The 21,762-nt window shown below is 42.4% G+C and overlaps 1 protein-coding gene across 2 annotated transcripts in view; it reads right to left on the bottom strand.

Moving 5' to 3' along the window:
* The window catches only part of METTL25 (methyltransferase like 25), a 215,290-nt gene that overhangs the window by 191,708 nt on the left and 1,820 nt on the right, over positions 1-21,762 (bottom strand). For both annotated transcript variants that reach the window (XM_075856797.1, XM_075856796.1), the window contains exon 2: positions 19,911-20,125. In XM_075856797.1, the coding sequence (XP_075712912.1) occupies positions 19,911-20,125 (215 nt within the window). The remainder of the gene's footprint in view (positions 1-19,910; positions 20,126-21,762) is intronic.

The following is a 21,762-nucleotide window of genomic DNA, read 5'->3' as shown; positions in this document are numbered from 1 at the left end:
TGAAAATGGCCCCAGCAACTAAAGGGTTAAACTTTATATTAATCAAGCTCGAGCATTTGCAGCTGGACCCCAATTCATTTTTCACATCACCACTGACAAGCAAATAATACAGGAGGTAAGCACAAAGATTCATAGTAGTGTATCAGTTGACGAGTTACACATTGTGTTCCCTTCACTTTATAATGAGGACGATGTGGCTGCAACTGCTCAAATCAATGTACTGAAGCAAAAGCTACTTACAAAGGCTGCTCAATACTACCATCTAGTGGACAATTTAGAACATTTCTCATCCAAGCTAGAAAAGTACAACATACTAGTCCTTCTCAATGAATTAAAATATCATCAAAAAGTTGCGCCGAATAAAAAGAGTAGGGACACTGCGCATGCGCAGTACTGCCGATTAGAAAGTTGAGCAGAAAGATCGTACTGTGCATGTGCCGGGTGAAGAGCAGGGATGCACGCGCGTGTTACAGATAGTATGGGGCCAGGCATGAACGCCCCAATTATGCTCCCTGGCCCATGTCAATCAACGTAAGAAGGGAGGGAGGGGGGTTGAACTGGGGAGCGAAGCAAGAGCATTTACGTGCAATGGTAACGCCCTCGTTGCACCTAAATGCTCATTAGCATAAACTTAATAAAATGTATTTCTCGACAAAGGAGGCAGTAAGCACAAAATGAAAATAAACGCTAGAAACAGGTTAGTCTCCTCCACAAAACCCTGATACTAGTTTAACTCGGACATTCTGGTGACAGGCTCCCTTTAACTTTATTACCACTGCCTTAGCAATGGCCGCTGTCTGATTGACAGCGTCCATTACTAAGATGGGCTTAGTGTTAGCCGGTGAAAATGCTAACACTAACCCCCCATTATTACCCCGGTACCCACCGCCCCCAGGGATACTGGGAAGAGTAGGGTACAATCCAGTACCCGACCGTCTGAAGTGACCACAGGCTGGTATTATTAGGCTAGGAAGGTCCAAATACCGTGGTCCTTCCCATCCTGGTAATGCTGGGCTGCTGCTATGTTGTATCTGGCTGGTTATGAAAAATGGGGGGGGACCCCACGTCAGGTTTTTTCCAGTAATTTTTTTTTTTTTTTTTTAAACGACTTGGGGCCTCCCCCATTTTTCATAACTAGCCAGATATAACATAGCAGCAGCAGGCTAGCATTACCAGAGAGAGAAGCACCACATTTTTTGGGCTTTCCCAGCACAATAATACCAGCCTGCGGCCACCCTAGTACATATCCATCACTACAGATGGTTGGGTACTGGTTGGGTACTGGTTGTGTAGTGCATCCCGTATTCTTCATATGTTTGGGCTGTGGGGTAGGGTAGCAAGATGGAAGCCTTTTCTAACTAAGAAAAACATCCAAGCCTGGCTATGTTTTGCAAAGACCTACATCAAGTCTGCCAAAAGCATGTGGGAAAATGTGTTATGGCCTGATGAGTCCAAGGTTGAACTTTTTGGCAATAATTCCAAAAGGTATGTTTGGTGTAAAGCCAACACTGCACATCACCAAAAGAACACCATACCCACAGTGAAGCATGGTGGAGGCAGCATTATGCGTTGGTGCTGTTTTTCTGCAGCTGGAACTGGGACTTTAGTCAAGGTGGAGGGAATTATGAACAGTTCCAAACATCAGGCAATATTGGCACAAAACCTGCAGTCCTCTGCTAAAAAGCTGAAGATGAATTTCAACTTTCAGCACAACAACAATCCGAAGCATACCTCCAAATCAACAAAAGAATGGCTTCACCAGGAGAAGATCAAAGTTTTGGAATGGTCCAGCCAGAGCCCAGACCTGAATCCCATTGAAGATCTGTGGGGTGACCTGAAGAGGGCTGTACACAGGAGGTGCCCTCACAATATGACTGATTTGGAGCGCTTTTACAAGGAATGAGTTTTGTGCTTTATTTTTCCACCCTAAAAGATTGCAGTTTGTTTTTTAATGGAACTGTACAGATTATAGGGGACATTAAAGGTAGAAAAAGTTCTGAAATGTTTCATCTTGGTCTGACTTTGTAACATGACAAAAATCTGGCAGGGGTGTGTAGACTTTTCATATCCACTAAAATAAATTATATATATATATATATATATACACACACACACACAAATATATATATATATATATATATATATAAATACACACACACACACATATATATTTGTGTGTGTGCGCGTTTTATATATATATATATATATATATATATATATATATATTGTTTTTTTATAGTAGATAGATAGATCCCCTTCCCGGCATCCACCATATATATGGGGGGGGGGGGTGGGATGGGGTAACATGGAGTGGTCTCACAGCACATCACAGTAGCGAGCAGGATCTCGCTTAACCCATTAAATGCCGCGGTAAATAGCAACTGTGGCATTTAAATCGTTAGAGGGGGTCGCCCCCTCTTTCTCACAGCTCATCACCCCCCATGCGATGCAATCCCAGGGTGGCGATTGTTGCTATGGCAACCTGGGGGCCAAATTAGGGCCACCAGGTCCGCCATCTCTGGCAGGGCTTAATAGAAGACGATAAACTGCAATACTTTAGTATTGCAGTATATAGTGCAAGCGATCCAACGATTGCTGGTTCAAGTCTCCAAGGGGGACTAATAAAAAAATAAACATCTATGAAATAAAGTTGTTGTTTTTTTATGTACAAAAAAAAAATCTAAAAAAGTAAAAAAAAAACACCTTTTCCCATTTTCCCCTAAAGCATTGTAAAAAAAAAAACAAACAATTGGGATCGCCGCATCCATAAAAGTCTGAACTATTAGGGTATGTTCACACGAGGGCGTCCGTAACGGCTGAAATTACGGGGATGTTTCCGCCTGAAAACATCCCCGTAATTTCAGCCGTAACGGCATGTGCAGGCGCTTGAACGCCGCGTCCATTACGGACGTAATTAGCGCTGCTATTCATTGGAGTCAATGAATAACTGCTCCAATTACGACCAAAGAAGTGACAGGTCACTTCTTTGACGCGGGCGTCTATTTACGCGCCGTCATTTGACAGCGGCGCGTAAGTTAGGCCTCGTGTGAACAGACAAACGTCTGCCCATTGCTTTCAATGGGCAGATGTTTGTCAACGCTATTGAGGCGCTATTTTCGGACGTAATTCGGGGCAAAAACGCCCGAATTACGTCCGTAATTAGTGCGTGTGAACATACCCTAACAATATATCATTATTTAACCCGTACGGTGTGCGCTGTAAAAAAAAAAAGAAATGAATACCACCAGAATCCGTACTTTTTTGGTCACCTCTTTTTCCGACAAAAAATTGAATAAAAAGTGATCAGGACCTCGTAAGTATCCCAAAATGGTGGCATTAAAAACAACAATTTATCCCGCAAAAATTAAACCCTGATGCAGCTTAATCGACGGAAAAATTAAAAAGTTACGACTCTCCGAATTTGGCGACACAAAATAAATTTTATTTTTAGTTCGTTTTTTCCTTGTAAAAGTAGTAATATATAGAAAAAAAACAATATAAATTTGGTTTCACCGTAATCGTTCAATACACACAATACCACAGAATAAAGTTAACATGTCATTTTAATTGCACAATGAATTCCGTCAAAACAAAAGACCAAAAAACCATGGCGGAATAGCTGTTTTTTTAATTTCCTACCCCACAAATATTTTATTTGTTTCCAAGTACATTATATGGTACAATAAATGGTGTTACAAAAACTATAGCTCGCCCCGCAAAAATAAATAAAGCCCTCAGAGGACTATATCGATGGAAAAATGTAAAAGTTATGGCTTTTGGAAGGTGGGGAGGAAAAAATGAAATTGAAAATCTAAAAAACGGCTTCGGCGGGCTGTTACATGAAAGAGCTGCATGAGAATCGTAGGCTTAGTGCCACACACAGGAATACATTTAGTCAGAAGAAATCTCACTACATTCAATCCATAATTTTGCACAAAACATACAGCTCTCACACCAATTCCATAGACATGAATAGGAACTATCAAAGAATCAATAGAAAACAACCTAAAAAGCCAGGAGGTAACAACAAATTCCTAGGTACATTGGCTACTGGAATTTATCCTGAACCGTCTTTGAGCGATGGTTGTCTCTAGGGAACTGCTTCTGTGCATTCATCCAGAAGAGCATTTGTGAGGTTAGACACGGATGTTGGATGAGAGGGCCTGACTCGCAGTCTCCATTCTAGTTCATCCCAATGGTGTTTGATGGGGTTAAGGTCAGGGCTCTATGGGGGCCAGTCAAGTTCTTCCACAATAATCTCACCCATGCATGCCTTTATGGACCTTGCTTTGATTACTGGGGCACAGTCATACTGGAACAGAAAATGACCTTCCCCAAACTTTACGCACAAAGTTGGAAGCATACAAATGTCCAAAACGTCTTAGTTCCAGTGAAAGGAAATCCTAATGCTTCACTATACTAAGGGGCCAAGGCCAACCCCTTAGAAACAACCTCATAGCATGATCCCTCCTCCACCAAACTTAACAGTTGGCACCATGCAGTCAGGCAGGTAACCTTCTCCTAGCATTCGCCAAACCCAGACTCATCCATCAGACTGCCAGATAAAGAAGGGTGATCCATTACCTCACAGAGCACGTTTCCAGTGCTCCAGAGTCCAGTGACGACGTGCTTTACTCCACTCCATCTGATGTTTGGCATTGTGCTTGGTGATGTAGGACTTGCATGCAGCTTCTCGGCCATGAAAACCCACACCATGAAGCTCCCGGCGCAAAACTTGTGTGTAAATGTTAATGCCAGAGGAAGCTTTGAATTCTGCAGGTATCGAATCAGAGTGTTGGCGACATTTATGCAATATGTGCTTCAGCACTCGGCGACCCCGCTCTGTAACATTACATGATCTGCAACATGGATGAGTTGCTGTGGTTCCTAAACGCTTCCACTTTGCAATAATACCACTCACAGTTGATTGTGGAATATCTAGGAGGGAAGAAATTTCACTAACTGACTTGTTCCACGGTGGCATCCTATTACAGCACCACGCTCAAATGTGTGTAAAGGCAGACTGCAAGGCTAGATGATTGATTTTATACAGCTGTGGCAATGGGACTGAATGAAACACCTGAATTCAATAATTAAGAGGCGTGACCCTAGTACTTTTGTCCATATAGTGTGTGTGCGTGTGTGTGTGTGCGTGTGTGTGTGCGTGTGTGTTGCGTGTTGCAAGGGCTGCGGTCAGAGTAGGACTGTATGTATAAATAATTATAAATATACATATATTATGCACGCATACATACAGTCCTAACCAAAAGGTTTGAGACGGACACAAATTTTGGTTTTCACAAAGTTTTCTGCTTCAGTTTTTATAGTGGCAATTTGCATTAACTCTAGATTGTTATGAAGAGTGATCAGATTAATTGCAGTCATTCCTTGCCATAAAAATTTGCTTAGTCACAAAGGAAAACATTTTCACTGCATTTCAGCCCTGCCACTAAATGACCTGCTAACATAATTTCAGTGATTTTCTCCTTAGCTCAGGAGAAAGTGTTAATGACGACAAGGCAGCTTATATCACTCTGTCATGCTGGTTGGATTATAAGAGCAGACTAGTTGCTTTAAAACGGGGATGGTGCTTGAAATCACGGTCTTCTTCTGTTAACCATGGTTACCTCCAAGGAAACACATGCAGTCATCTTTGCTTTGCATCAAAAGGGCTTTACAGGCAAGGACATTGCTGCTTGTAATATGTCCCCTAAATCAAACATTTATCGGATCATCAAGAACTTCAAGGAGAGAGGTTCAATTGCTGTGAAGGCTTTAGGGCGCACAAGAAAGTCCAGCAAGTCCCAGGACCGTTTCCTAAAGAGGATGCAGCTACGGGATCGGTTCAACACCAGTGCAAAGCTTGCTCAGGAATGGCAGTAGGCAGGTGTCAGTGCATCTGCACGCACAGTGAGACAAAGGCTTTTGGGGGCTGGCCTGGTGTCAAAAAGGGCAGCAAAGAAGCAACTTCTTTCTTAAGAAAAACATCAAGGACAGACCGTTATTCTGCAGGATGTACAGGGATTGGACTGCAGAATACTGGGGTAGAGTTATTTTCTCGGATGAAGTCCCCTTCAGACAGTTTGGGATATGGGGAAGAATGATTGTCCGGAGAAAAGGTGAGCGCTACCATGAGTCCTTTGTCAACAGTAAAGTATCCTGAGACCATTCATCTGTGGGGTTGCTTTTCATCCAAGGGAGTGGGCTCACTCCCAATTTTGCCTAAGAACACTTCCATGAATAAAGAACAATATCTAAACATCCACCAAGAGCAACTTCTCCCCACGATCCAGAAGCAATTCAGTGATGAACTATGCTTTTTCCAGCATGATGGAGCACCAGGTCACAAGGCAAAAGTGATAACCAAGTGGCTCGGTGAACAAAACATTGACATTTTGGGTCCTTGGCAAGGAAACTCCACAGATCTCAACCTCATTGAGAACCTGTGGTCAATCCTCAAAAAGCAGGTGGACAAAGAAAAACACAGAAATTGTGATCAACTCCAAGCACTGGTCAAGCAAGAATGAGTTGCCATCAGTCAGGATTTGGCCCAGAAGCGGACATCCGGCATGCCCGGGCGAATACAGAAGTCTTGGAAAAAGAAGAGTCAACACTGTAAATATTGAGTTTTGCATAAACTTGGTCAATAAACATTTAAAAACTTATTAAAAAAAAAAACGCTTATATATGTACTTCAGTATAACATAGAAATATCTGACTAAAAAAAAAAAATCTAAAAACAATGAAGCAGCAAACTTCGTGAGAACCAAAATTTGTGTCACTCAAAACTTTAGGCCAGGACTGTATAGCGCCCTGCAAAAGTTTTCACTCCCGTGTTTTTTTCCTGTTTTGTTGCATTACAACCCGGTATTAAAATGGATTTTAAATGATATTTTATGTAATAGACCTAACAAGATAGTCCAAATTGTTACAGTGGAATGGAAAAACAAATAATACATTGTGTATAAAAACAAACAAAAAAAAAACCAAAACATCCCCTTTGCTATGGAACCTCTAAATAAGGTCTAGTCAAAACAATGAACTTCAGAAGCCACAGAATTAGTTATAGAGTAGTTTAAGGGGAAACATTTAAATGTCTTGGAATGGCCTAGTCAAAACTCAGACCACAATCCAATTCAGAATCAGTGGCATGACTTGAAGGGTATATGTTCAAACGGCTTATTTTGGAGCGCAAGTCTCGTATTAAGCTCCAAAATACACTTGAAATAAGCATGCGAACAGTTTCCCATTGATTTCAATAGGAAATACACTGTGCTGTACAAATTAGGCATATTTTTACGCTGCTGTAATAAAAAAAACAAAGCAGCATCTCACATTTTGAGGCGTTTTGGATCTGATTTTCCATTGACACTACAAAAAAAAAGCCTCCAAAAAAGCCCCAAATACAAAAAGGCTTCATTTTCAGCTTTAACCCCTTCCTGACATTTGACGTATCCATACGCCAATGTCGGGTAGGGGAAGTATGGAGCGGGCTCACGCAGTGAGCTTGCTCCATACGAAGACGGTGTCGGCTGTATGTTACAGCCGACACTTCAGAGTAACTAGCGGCCTCGTGCTCAAGCGCGATCCCGCTAGTTTAACTCGTTAAATGCGGAGGTCAATACGGCGGGGTGATGGTTGCTACGGCTGCCTGGGGGCTTAATGAACGCCCCCAGGTCCGCCATCTTTGTACACCTATTAAGCCTTGCCTCCGGCAGGGCTTAATAGGTGCCTGTCATAATCACGATATACTGCAATACATTAGTATTGCAGTGTATCGTGCAAGCGATCTAACGATCGCTGGTTGAAGTCCCCTAGGGGGGACTAATAAAAAAAAAGTAAAAATGAGTTAAAGTTTTTTTGGGTGTAATTTCAAGTTCAAAAAACCCCCCTTTTCCCATTTTCCCATTTTCCCCCTAGAGAATAGTAAAAAAATAAATAAACATAATTGGTATCGCCGCGTCCGCAAAAGTCTGAACTATTACAATATATCATTATTTAACCCGCACGGTGAACGCCGTAAAAAAAAAAATTGTAATCGCCAGAATGTCTATTTTTTGGTCACCTAATCTCCCACAAAAAAATGAAATAAAAAGTGATCAAACCGTCGCATGTACACCAAAATTGTATTATTAAAAACGACAGCTTATGCCGCAAATAATAAGCCTCATACCACTTAATCGAAGGAAAAATAAAAAAGTTATGGCTCTCGGAATTTGGCGACGCAGAATAAATTTTCTTTTTTACACTTAGGTTTTTACTTGTAAAAGTATTAAAATATAGAAAAAACAATATATATTTGGTATCGGCGTAATCGTATAGACCCACAGAATTAAGTTAACATGTTGTTTTAATTGCACAGTGAATTCCGTAAAAACAACGCGCAAAAAACCATGGAGGAATCGCTATTTTTTTCATTTTCTACCCCACAAATAATTTTTTTCCCGTTTCCTACTACATTATACGGCAAAATAAATGGTGCTACAAAAAACTACAACTCGTCCCACAAAAGTCATGCCCTCATAGTACTATATCGACGGAAAAATAAAGGCGTTATGGCTTCTGGAATGTGCAGAGGAAAAAACTAAAATGAAAATCTGAAAGTTGTTTACGACGGAAAGGGGTTAAAGAGAACCCTTCACCTGCCCATACATGTGCAGCATGTGATGGGCACTGCTGCACAAACCCAGGGGCATTTTAAATTTTTTCCCTACCCTCCTCCGTTATTTAGATATCGGTGCTGTTATATTTGGCACACGATATTTAAATAATCCCCTGAACGGTCAATGGGGCATGTAATGGCAAGGGGGCATGTTACTATGTCTGGGACACTGTCCAATTAGCTAGAGACAGTGCCACAGCAAGAGCTGTAGAGAGGAGAGCGTGTGCGCTCTCACTCTTCAGTTCTCGGCAGACAAGGACAAGACTAATTTCTCGCGAGAGATCACACAGTCTTGTACTTGTCTGCCGAGAGCTGGAGAGTGAGAGCGCACACGCTCGCCTCTCTCCAGCTCTTGCACGGTCTGTAGCAGTGACACGCCCCCTAGCCAGTTCGGCAGACAAGTACAAGACTGTGTGATCTGTCTTGAGAGATCAGTCTTGTCTATGTCTGCCGATAGCTGAAGTGACAGCGTGCGCGCGCACATGCTCTCCTCTCTCCAGCTCTTGCTGTGGCACTGTCCGTAGCTAATTGGACAGTGTCACAGACATAGTAACATGCCCCCTTGCCATTACACGCCCCATTGACAGTTCAGGGGGTTACTTAAATATCGGGCGCCAAATATAACGGAACGGATATCTAAATAACAGAGGAGGGTAGGGAAAAAACATAAAATGCCCCAGGGTTTGTGCAGCAGTGCCCATTACATGCTGCACATGTATGATCTGATGAAAGCTTCTCTTTAAAAACGCCTTGAAAAGAAGCAGTTTTCCCATGAAAACAGCCTAATAATTTTCAGCCAATGCTTTTTGTATGCGTGAACATACTCGAGGACTGGTGTACACCAACGCAACCCATCTAACTTGAAGGAGTTGGAGCAGTTTCATCTGGCAGAAACCCCAGTGTCTAGATGTGGTAAACTAAGGCCGAATGCACATGAGGGCTCATAGACTTCTATTGGCCACGGGTACCTTCCCGTTTTCTTACGGGAAGGTGCCCGTGCCGTTGAAAAAGATAGAACATGTCCTATTTCAGGCCGTAATAACGGCACGGACAGCCCATAGAAGTCTATGGAGCTCCGTAATGACAGGTGGCTACATGTGTGCACTAGTCATTACGGCAGCGTTGCTAGGCGACGTCAGTAAATAGTCACTGTCCAGGGTGCTGAAAGAGTTACTGCCGATCGTTTAACTCTTTCAGCACCCTGGACAGTGACTATTCACTGACGTTGCCTAGCAACGTTCCCGTAATTACGGGTGCACACACGTAGTCACCCGTAATTATGGGAGCCCCATAGACTACTATGGGCCTGCCCGTGCCGTAATTACGGCCTAAAATAGGACATGTTCTATATTTTTCAACGGCCCGGGCACCTTCCCGTAAGCATACGGGGAGGTACCCGTGGCCAATAGAAGTCTATGGGCCCATAATTACGGCCCGTGATTACGGGCGTTTTTACGTTCGTGTGCATGGGGCCTTAGAGAATACAATGATACAAGCCTAGACCATGAATGTATATTTCTGGAAATACAGTAGGTTTTTGATTTTTAGGCTGCTGTAATAGTGATAATCCTATAAAACATCAGACTCATGGAGATCAGCTTGTTGGGTAGCCCCCCTCCCTCCGCCTTCCTTAATATAATTAACAAATCTCTCCCTATATGTATATATAGGAATAGAATCTCTCAATCATACGGAGGAGGGAAGGGCAAGGTGGACTGTGGAGCTGACCTATCTCCGTGAGATTTACTTTGCAATGCAATAGCCTAAGATAGGAATGTAAAAAGAGTTGTAAAGGGGGAAACCTGTGCACTTCGTATATGACCCCATTATAGAACTCCATTTAAATGGACTCATCTAAGATACACAGTCTTAATAATAAATTCAAAGCATTATATTTGAATTAGGAAGACAACCCCTATTAAAATAGAAGCCAGGGGGAGCTGCGTCTTACTACACATGGAACAATGCATTGACGGGTAGGGTCTGCTAGAAAAGGGGCCGCCTACAGAGTGGCGCTTCGCCCTGGAACATAGAGTGGGTTCCCGCTATAACATCAATATGCCCTAATACGACACATGAACAGGGGTTGTCTTTATAACACAACACATTTAATGATGTGGTTGATTACATAGAAATTGTTTAATTAGTCTTAAAATAAATCAAGAAATATCAAGTTGTACCAAAAATCAACTCTATTGGCTCAAATGTGATACCAAATAAACAGCCAATGGCTGCAAAATGTCAATAATTTTGTTTTCTTCGGTATTCTCCTGAACAGGACAAATGACTATTAGGGTATGTTCACACGCGGAGTCAAAAACTTCTGAAAATACAGAGTTCCAAGGGAAAACAGCTCCCGATTTTCAGACATTTTTTTAAGCCACTCGCGTTATTCGCTGCGTTTTTTACGGACGTTTTTGGAGCTTTTTTCAATAGAGTCTATGAAAAACAGCTCCAAAAATGTCCCAAATAATGACCTGCTCTTCTTTTTCGCGGCCCATCGGAACAGAACGACGTTTTTCAAATTGAAATCAATGGGCAGATGTTTGGAGCCGTTCTGCTGCTCACTTTTCGGCCGTTTACGGCCCGAAAATAGGCCGTGTGAACATACCCTTAGATTTGTAGATACGCATTACAGCAGCACATCTGTCAATAACCCAAAGGACTAAAATAATACATGCCATGCAGGTTTAATTCCAAGCAATGATAAAATGCAAGAGCAAACAGACTTCTTAGGGTGGGGGTATGTTCACACGATAGCAGGCATTTACGGCTGAAATGACAGCCTGTTTTCAGAAGAAAACAGCTGCGTCGTTTCAGCCGTAAATGCTCCTCCTCGTAATATACGAGGCGTCAGACGCTCGTATATCTTGAGCTGCTCTTCATTGAGTTCAATGAAGAACGGCTCAAATTACGTTGCAAAGAAGTGCCCTGCACCTCTTTGCCGAGGCAGTCAATTTACGCGTCGTCGTTTGACAGCTGTCAAACGACGACACGTAAATGACAGGTCGTCTGCACAGTACGTCGGCAAACCCATTCAGATGAATGGGCAGATGTTTGCCTACGTATTGTAGCCCTATTTTCAGACGTAAAACGAGGCCTCGTTTACGTCTGAAAATAGGTTGTGTGAACCCAGCCTAAGGCCACACGGTGCGTCGTTGACACAGTTTTGTTGCGTTTGAAAACCGCATGCGGTCAACTGCATGCGTATTTGACTCTGTAATGCAGCAGTTCTGTAGCGTTTTTGAAGGAAATAATTGATGGACATAGTTTTCACCCGTGTTGAAGTTTGTTAGGTGCTTCCTGTTTATAGTTCATTACAATGCATTGCAGAACGGTTAGCAAAAACGCAAGCAGTTCAGCAACAACTTTGGCAGCGCGGTCATTAACCGCATGCGGTCGGACGTTATGAAGATGCAGTTAACTGCACAAAATACACATTGTAATATAATAGCAGCAGTCTGTCCATGACAAACATTCCACCATTGACTTCTATTGAAAAATGACTTGCTGGCGTTAAAAACGCAACATAAACGCACCGTGGCCTTACCCTTAAGTCACAGCTTGCTAACTAAAATCGCTCCATGTGCTGTGGCAATCATGAGATTACCTCTTCTAACATCCGCAGAAAATTCAATCATTCGGTGTATATATATATATATATATATTACAAGCTGAAGGATCACAGGCAATATTACCATAGTTTTAATGCCTTGTACTAGAGCTAAAATGAAAAGGCATACTTATCAAAGTTAAGTGCGACTTTAGATTTAACCTCCAGAACTTTCTCTATTAAGCATTCAGTCCTTGGAGTCTGCTAGATTACCATTAGATCTATGCAAATCAATGACAAGAAATGGAGATCCTCTATGATATTTTTCATTTTTTTCCCTTAACCACTTCCTGACCAGGCCCATTTTCAAGTTTTAGCCATGTGCCGATTTAAAAACTAAATTTTTCTTCTATTACTCTTCCAACCTACATGTATTTGGTCTTGTTTTTCTCAGAACATATTTGGCTTTCATATTGTGTGGAAAAAATAAGTGATATATTTAACTTTTTAAAAAATGTAAAAGGAAGAAAGGGAAAAAAAATAACATTTGAATATGTGATATTAGGTGATGTTTTTTGACACCTGGTGCATGCCACTTTGTGAACACACCTGATTACATATTTGGTAACTTCTGCGGACTTCAGCGATACCAAATATGTGTGCATTTCTTACACGCTGCACGCACGAAGGAGCTTACAATGAATGGTGTGCTAACTGGCTTTGGAGAGCAAATTTTCCAAATCTGGTTTGCGGACACCATACGTCTATTACAGATGTTGTGAAGAGGCAAAACACTGTGAACACCCCCAAAATTACTCTTTTTAGGATATTGGACCCCACAAGGCATTCATTTAATAACATATAAAAGATTTCAGCCCTCTATTTTTCCCGACAATTTATTGACTTTGATGGAAAAAATGTAAAGACATTTTTTTCCCAAATATGCGAATTCGGGTGACCTTATTGGACATCTTTGCATGCCACTTAGTAAACACACCTGAATACATATTTGGCAACTTCTGTCTACTTCAGCAATACCAAATATGTGTGCATTTCATACACGCTGGGTGCAAGGCGGAGCTTACAATAAATGGTGCGCAAAGTGGATTTGCGGACACCATACGACAATTACAGATGTTCTGAAGAGCCATAAGCACTGTGAACACCCCCAAATTGACTCTTTTTAGGAAATTAAGACTACCCACATCCCCACTCTTCTTTAAAAAAAAAACAACAACATACACTACATTTGTTAAAACTTACCATATGTATTTGGAACATGCGAACGTTAATAATGAATAATTTATGAATCACATGATAAAAAGTTACACGTTTACCAGAAGAAAAAAAACACGTTTTCTTTCAAATTTATAAGCTTTGTGGTATGTCCGGAAACAGTCTTTTACACAGAGTCCAGGCTTTGATGGGCACGGTGGGCAGTAGTATCTGGAATCTTTTCTAATGCCATGTTTGACACAAACCCTGCACTTTTTCTGGGGCTTCTGATCATTCTCTGTTGGAGGGAGGATGTCAGGAAGGGGTCTCTCATGCAGCCTGCTGACGGACTCTGACTGAAAGCTCACACGGGTGGTAGTGGAAGGAAAAAGAAGAGCTATTATGATTTCCTCCTGGAACATCAGAAAAGGGGCCCGGTTTCCAGATTTTTTTAAAAATAACAAAGGCGTTGTACAATGCTAATTGTATAAGGTACAGGGACACTTTTTTATACCAGCGCTTTGATTTCCGCAAGGCCAAATATGACCTGAGCATCTGGTCATTAAAATCAACTGCCCGCATGTATTTATTATACTCTACAACACACTCAGGTCTCTGTACAACCATGCTTCTGGGGCCCCCTGTCACTGGGACTCTTGAATCAGCGTGAATGGTGCCGAGCAGAAAGACGTTTCGGTTGTCCCTGTATTTAACTACCAGCAGTTCTGAGCTCCGCAGGCACCAAGACTCTCCCCGTTTTAGTCTTGTGTTAACAAGAGACTCTGGGAAGCCTTTCCTATTAGATCTTACTGTTCCGCAACACACTGTGCCCTCCACATATAGATGCTTGAAAAGTGGGATACTTATATAATAATTGTCCACGCATAAATGGTAGCCCTGATGAAGAAGTGGGTTTATTAGATGCCACACAATCTTCCCATTGATACCCACGTAGGATGGGCAATCAGGGGGACCCTGGTGACTGTCTTTTCCCTCATAGACTCGGAAGGCATAAGTGTAGCCAGTGCCACTCACACAGTTTATAGCGCTTTACTCTATATCTTGCTCGCTTGGGATGTACTTCTCGAAAGCGAGACGGCCTGTGAAATGAATCAAGGATTTGTCAACTGCTATGTGCTTTTCAGGTGAGTATATTTCCGGAAACATTTTGGAGAAGTGGGTAATGAGGCGCCTCAATTTATATAGTCTATTTCGACTTCTTCCTTCTGTGTGGGACACAGGGTATTATCGCTAAAATGTAGGAACCTCATTAAAACTTCATAGCGTGACCGAGCCATCACAGTGGAAAATATGGGCATATGTTGAATTCGGTTTGTAGACCAGTATGACCTCAATTCTGTTTTTTTTTTTTTGTTTTTTTAGTGATTCCCATGTTAAAAGTCAGGGATATGAATTTTTTTTATTTCAGACAGTAGTGGGTTTCCAGTTTTGGGGTTAGGCATATGAGGAGGAAGGATTATTTTCCAGAAACTGCTGGGCATACAAGTTAGTTTGCTGTACTATTTCCTCCAGAAGTTGTTCTGTTATAAAGAGATTAAGAAAAATCAATGGGAGCTAAATTTTCTATAGGCACCTTAACACCAGCTTGTGCTGTGAATGCAGGAAAAGTCGGTCTGTAAGAGTCCAAACATGACCACACTGGATAAATGAATTCAGACAGGGGGACTTTGAATCCTGGGCGTTTGGTCCTGCTGTCTGTGCGACCTCCCACTAGTGCTTACAGTCGTCAGTTCGGTCATTTCTGTATCTGCACTAATGATGACGGTATCACTGTGTTCTGCTCGCTGGTAGAAGTCACTGGCATATCTGTCTTGGTGCTAGCTGTCCCCTGCTCACTGCTGCCTACCGATATTTGATGCCTTCTTTGTATTTTGGTCGTCATCGTCTGAGTGACAGTCTGAACTGGCAGTTAAAGTGTCACTGCCCTCAATAGGATCATATTCAGAGTCTGAATTCTCCAAACTACTCTCCGCATTAGAGGAACACAGCATAGCGTATGCCTCCTCAGCAGAATACATTCTATGGGCCATTTTTCTGATGCTGATTACCTGACAAATAAAAATAATATCCGATAAATGGCAGCTAATTAATATTAACCTATAAAAATGTCTGCAATATCATTAGCCCAAATGGCATAAAAATATATTGTGGCATTTGGCTATTAGAGCAAAATAAAGTGTACAGCAGACTCATAGCTATGAGTCTGCTGTATTCATGAGGGGTGCGCTCCCCGCCTCTACCCCTCTCATAACACGCCCTCACTATTTACTGACAGCTGGCGCATATCTGCCTGTATTCGAAGCGGCCGTCAGTCAATGGGGAGTAGGGTGAAAGTAAACAGGGAGAGGCGGTTGGAGTGCTCCCCTCATAATTATGGCAGACTCATGAACCATGGTAATTCTGCTGTAACACATTTCCATTTTGTAGTGGATTCTCACATATGTACTTACTCTAGAAGTGGCGTCATGTACCTAGAGGACAGGCACTAAAATAAAGTATTAATTTACATTCAATTTCGAATTACCTATAAAGTAATGTTTAAATGTGTTTTTGTTTTATTTATTTTTTTTGGGGGGGGGGGGGGTTTCGGAATGCCTTCCACTCTGAAAATCCTCTGCTATATGTGGCCTTACCCAAAGGGTATGTCCAGAAACAGTGGATTATGTGTAACATGCAGACTTTACAGCGGATTCGCCATGGATTTCCTGCAGCATTGAAAGTGGCAAAATCTAAAATCTGCAGCAAATCCGCCACGTGTAAAATTCCCTCAAGGCTGGGGCTACATGGTGACTTTGACCGTGATATAGTCCGCACGGCCAAAGATCACTATATCCCGTAGCCTAAACCGCAAGTAATGAAAGTCAATCTGGTCACGTTGCGAACTTGCGACCTACATGTTACCACAACACAACAATTTGGATTTCTTGGAATAATCATGTAGCGAAAACTTGTGCGTCGCATTGTGACCACATTGACTTTGATTACTTGCAATGTAGACTCCGGAACATAGAAATCTTTGAGCAAGCGACCAGTGTCGTGGCTAAAGTCGCCGTGTAGCCCCAGCCTAAAACTGTACAATACATCTATATGATATGAAAGAAATAGATAAAGAGATAGGTAGAGAGGAATAATAATCTTTGTTTGTATGACACAAAAAAATCTGCATTTAGATAAATAAATATATTATAATAATCATCTATCTACCTCATATATATTGATATATAGTATAGTTCTAGGCTGGGGCTATACGGCGACTTTGGCCACGACACAGATCCCATGGCCAAAAATCGCTCGAGTGTGTGAGTGTGTGAGTTTATCTCTGGGCAGAGCTTTGTGATAGCTGCCTAGAGAAAGCTTTATCACAGAGCTCCTTGGAGGGGGTAATGTGATTATATGCCGGGAGACCACTGCTGATTGTTCTCTGGGCAGAGCTCTGTGATGTCAGCTGTCTTGAGACAGCTTTGTCAAAGAGCTAAATTCCACTACAGAGCGGCAAGGAATGCAACTCTGCAGGAGTTTCTGAAACGGCCATGCAAAGTTGATTGCGGACTGCCCTGACGTTTATAGTCAGTGGGCAGTCCGCAAGTGGTTAAGGTGGTTAACTACTTTCGTGCAAACCCTACTTTTTAAAAGGGCCCCTTGGCAAAAAAGCTGATCATGTGCTGAGCAACCCATCAATCAGATAAAATCTAGTTAAACCTGGCACTAAGTGTTCATTTTCCCTGCAGCGTCACCACTGGGGAAACTAAGCATTACATAGTGCCCATTTATAGTAATGGGCTGTCTGTGTAATGCAGGACAGGTCCCCGAGAGCAAGAGACGCTCTTTATAGCCACTCACCACTCTGTTCAAGAGATGAGAATCCTGAACAAAGGAGCCCCCTCTAAGGCCTCATGCACACGAACTTATTTTTGTCTTCCCGTAAATACTAGCGTAAATACGGGTCCTTGGTCACACATATTCGACCCGTATTGCACCAGTATTTACGGACCCGTGCCCGTAAATACGGGTCCGTTGTCACCAATATTCCACCCGTATTTACGGGCACGTTTTCGCTACAAAATTGCACTGCAGTAATCGGCAGCTCTTCTCTCTATCAGTGCAGAATAGAGAGAAGGGGCAGCCCTTTCCGTAGTAAAAGTAAAAGAAATTCATACTTACCCGGCCGTTGTCTTGGTGACGCGTCCCTCTCTTGACATCCAGTCCGACCTCCCTGGATGACGCGGCTGTCCATGTGACCGCTACAGCCTGTGATTGGCCTGTGATTGGCTGCAGCGGTCACATGGGCTGAAATGTCATCCCGGGAGGCCGGACTGGAGGAAGAAGCAGGGAGTTCTGGGTAAGTATGAACTTTTATTTTTTTACAGGTTGATCTATATCGTGATCGGAAGTCACTGTCCAGGGTGCTGAAAGAGTTACTGCCGATCGTTTAACTCTTTCAGCACCCTGGACAGAGACTATCCACTGACGTCGCCTAGCAACGCTCCCGTAATTACGGGTGCACACACGTAGTCACCCGTAATTACGGGAGCCCTATAGACTTCTATGGGCCTACCCGTGCCGTAATTACGGGCGTTTTTACGTTCGTGTGCATGGGGCCTAACTCAGAATTCTCTAATAGGATATATTAAAATGGGTTTAATAAACAAGACAACCCGATTTTTGAGGTGCGTATGTTGTTTTGTTTTTTTTTCTTATAACTTTCAATATAAAGTATCTTGAAATATTGCTGTTCTCACACTATCCACTGGAGCACACATAATAGGCTGACATTTAATGTGTTTTGCAGCTCACTTTTCAGCTTTGCTGTGTAGACTGACAGGGTCAGCAGAGAGACCTCATTAAGATTAGAGGTTGAGATTTTCATTAAAGATGACAGCTTTAATGTACTACTGAGGAAATAGATATGTTAGGATTATTAAATATTTACAACTTGCTGTAAATAAAGTATGTATATATATATATATATATATATATATATATATATATATACACACACACATACACACACACAGGCTAGGCTACTACAAAATTATTACAATTAAATGGGACGTGCCACAACCGCAAATTCTAAGAGCAAGTACCATCATTTCTTGGGAGATACCAGGTCGGCCCATCATAATTTATAGACTGTTACAGTCTAGAACCCATAATTCAGGGGTTCCCAACATTCTTGCCATGAGGAAACTTCTGGAAAACATTTTTATATTGTAAGAAACCCAACCTGTCATTAATCAGCAAGTCCTATCTCACTGAAAACATGCACACAAGACCCCATTGCATGGACAACATACACAAGTCCAACAGTCCCTCCTATACCGACGTATGACACCTTAGGCCAGATTTACTATAATGTGCTTTGCAGGAACCTCAACATTATCAGGTATTGTCCAGGACAAAGAAATCATTAGAGGGAATATGTTAGCAGTTCAGAGGCCTCAAAACTGCTGACAGACCGATCTATGGGATATATGGGCATAGTCAACATAACTTTTGTCTCGGTCATGCAAGTTGCATTTGATTCCCCCAGTGCGGCGGTCCCAAGTGCCACACTCTGCTACCGCTAGACCCGTCACTCAAAGCATAGGGGCAGAGCTGGCAGCGTGTGATGAGGAGAAGCCAAGAGCACTTCCACATTAAGTCTCTGCCTCAGTCGCACTTGCGACTGCAGCGCCGGTGGAATTCAACATCTAATTCACGCATCCTGCATGACTGAGACAAAAGGTATGTTTACAATGCCCTCCCCTATATTGTACTTTCAGCAGTTTTGAGGTAGCATAACTGCTGACAGATTCCCTTTAAAGGGTTTATCGAATCTTATAAAGTGAGGGCATATTGCTAGGAATTGCCACCACTTTATAATCAGTGGGGGTCGGACCTCTAAAAAACCCTAACGATGCTGAGAAAAAAGGGGCAGCAGTGCTGATTTAGTGCTGCTTCTACTGCACAGCGGCACTCCCAGCCTCCCGCTTCAAGTAACTGGGGCAGGCTGCAGTTTTCTTTATAAGATGGCAATAACCTTTTAAACAGTTCAGATTTGTTGAATGTTTAGTTTACCCAATTGCTGAAAATCAACCGGACATCCCCTGCATTTAAAGTTCCCCAGAGAAAGTTCCACAGAACTCTGACTGGGAAACACTGCCATACACAATAATGGGCCGGCCTGTTATCTCCTATAATGATGTCCGAGCGGTCAGTCTACTACTCAGAATACTTTTTTGACAAATCCTTTCAATATGTTATACATGTTAGACCATTCTGGTTTCATCCTCTTGCCTGTATGATCTGCTCTACTACATATGAGTGAAATGCACACCAATAACATGGCCACGGAGGAATACACCCAGACACGAACTGATAATTGTAACTGCATATTCCCGGTCAATGTGCCAAAAGACTGAATGGAGAGGGGGATGTTGTCGGACACATAGAATCCATACCTTTTACTATCTTACTCACCTCTGTCTTCATTATAAAGCTTTTGCTGCTGACTGAAGATTGAAAGGACAGATTCAGGAGAAACAGCCACGTAGTTCTTCCAAATATCTTGTGTATAAAACTCCACAGTGTGAGCCCCAGAGATCCGCGCAGTCATCTGTAAAAATTGCAGCAAGCTTTCTATGGACTCTTTTACTTTGCCGATGCTCGGAGCGGTCAAATGAGCAAACATTTCCCTATAACAAAGAAAATTAAATATCAAAATAATGGGCTGCATGTTATTCAGAGGCTGAGAAGGATGACAAGAATAATTCACATTACTGATATAGCAACATTAAAGTCCATTTATCCTAAAATCATATCTGTGACTGGTCTTCTGTAAGGGCATGTCCACACATACTAGAATTGCTGCAGATTTTATCTGCGGAATTGCACAGAAAAAATCTGCAGCGGAATATATACCGGGCAAGTGGATGATATTTTACAAATCTCATCCACATACTGCAGACTTTTTATGCGCAGAAACGTTAAAACCAGCAGCATGTCAATTTCTGTTGCAGATTTTCAGCATGGATTTCACTTGCAGTAAGGGTATGTTCACACGAGGGCGTCCGTAACGGCTGAAATTACGGGGATGTTTCAGCCTGAAAACATCCCCGTAATTTCAGCCGTACCGGCATGTGCAGGCGCTTGAACGCCGCGTCCGTTACGGACGTAATTGGCGCTGCTTTTCATTGGAGTCAATGAATAACGGCTCCAATTACGGCCAAAGAAGTGACAGGTCACTTCTTTGACGCGGGCGTCTATTTACGCGCCGTCATTTGACAGCGGCGCGTAAATTACGCCTCGTGTGAACAGACAAACGTCTGCCCATTGCTTTCAATGGCAGATGTTTGTCAGCGCTATTGAGGCGCTATTTTCGGACGTAATTCGGGGCAAAAACGCTTGAAATACGTCCGTAATTAGTGCGTGTGAACATACCCTAACACATGCAGATTTTTTTCTAAAACATCTAGACTACCCTCAAAGTTGTAAAAAGCTTATCATAAATAAGTATGAGGAAAATAAACAGTGTTATTTTTTACGTGTAGCTAATTAAAAAAAAAAAAAAACATTTCCTGAGGAGGCCATATTGGATACGCACACATCCTTCCTCTATTGTCTGTATAGTCAGAGCAGCATGGTCTGTGCCGCTTTATGGCAGCTGCGATGATTAGGAGTTAAAGTAGTATTCCCAAAATCATTAATGATCACCTAATCACAGGATAGGTGATCATTTTCTGACTGCAGGGGCCCCACCGATCAAGAGAACGGGGGTCTAGAACCCCCAGATCCTATTTACTGCTCAACAGCAGTGAGGAGGACATTGAATGGAACGGCAGTCGAGAAATAGCCGGGTTTCCATCATCCCCATAGACAGTGAATGGAGTGGTGGGCGCATGCTCGACTGATTCTCCGTTCAGGCTCGTCCCCACTGCAAAAGGTGTGATGAGGAGAATCTGGGGGTCCTAGCGATCAGAAAATCAACACTTGTCTCGTGGATAAGAGATAATATAAGATTATAGGAAAACCCCTTTTATTGTCAGAGAAATTTCAATAGACTAGAAAGCTTGGTTTACACATCGTGGTAAAAACATGTTTTTTTTTGCTGCAATTGTGCCAAAACCGTGCAGTCGTGGCAAAAAAAATAATTTTTTGCAGTATATCGCAAATGTTTTTCAGCAGTCGCGTGAACCCAGCCTTAGTGCTCATGCAAACGTAGACAGCCTGTACAGCAATGCACGGAAGCCGAACGTCTCCATGGTACAGAGCCACAGGGCCCCTGTGTGCCGCTGTAAGTCTCCTTCAGACTCTGTATGTTTAGCTATGTTCT

This window comes from Rhinoderma darwinii, chromosome 3 (assembly GCF_050947455.1).
Source record: "Rhinoderma darwinii isolate aRhiDar2 chromosome 3, aRhiDar2.hap1, whole genome shotgun sequence".
Classification (NCBI taxonomy): domain Eukaryota; kingdom Metazoa; phylum Chordata; class Amphibia; order Anura; family Rhinodermatidae; genus Rhinoderma; species Rhinoderma darwinii.
The sequence above is the reverse complement of the archived record's forward strand: the minus strand, read 5'-3'. Positions and strand labels throughout refer to the sequence as shown.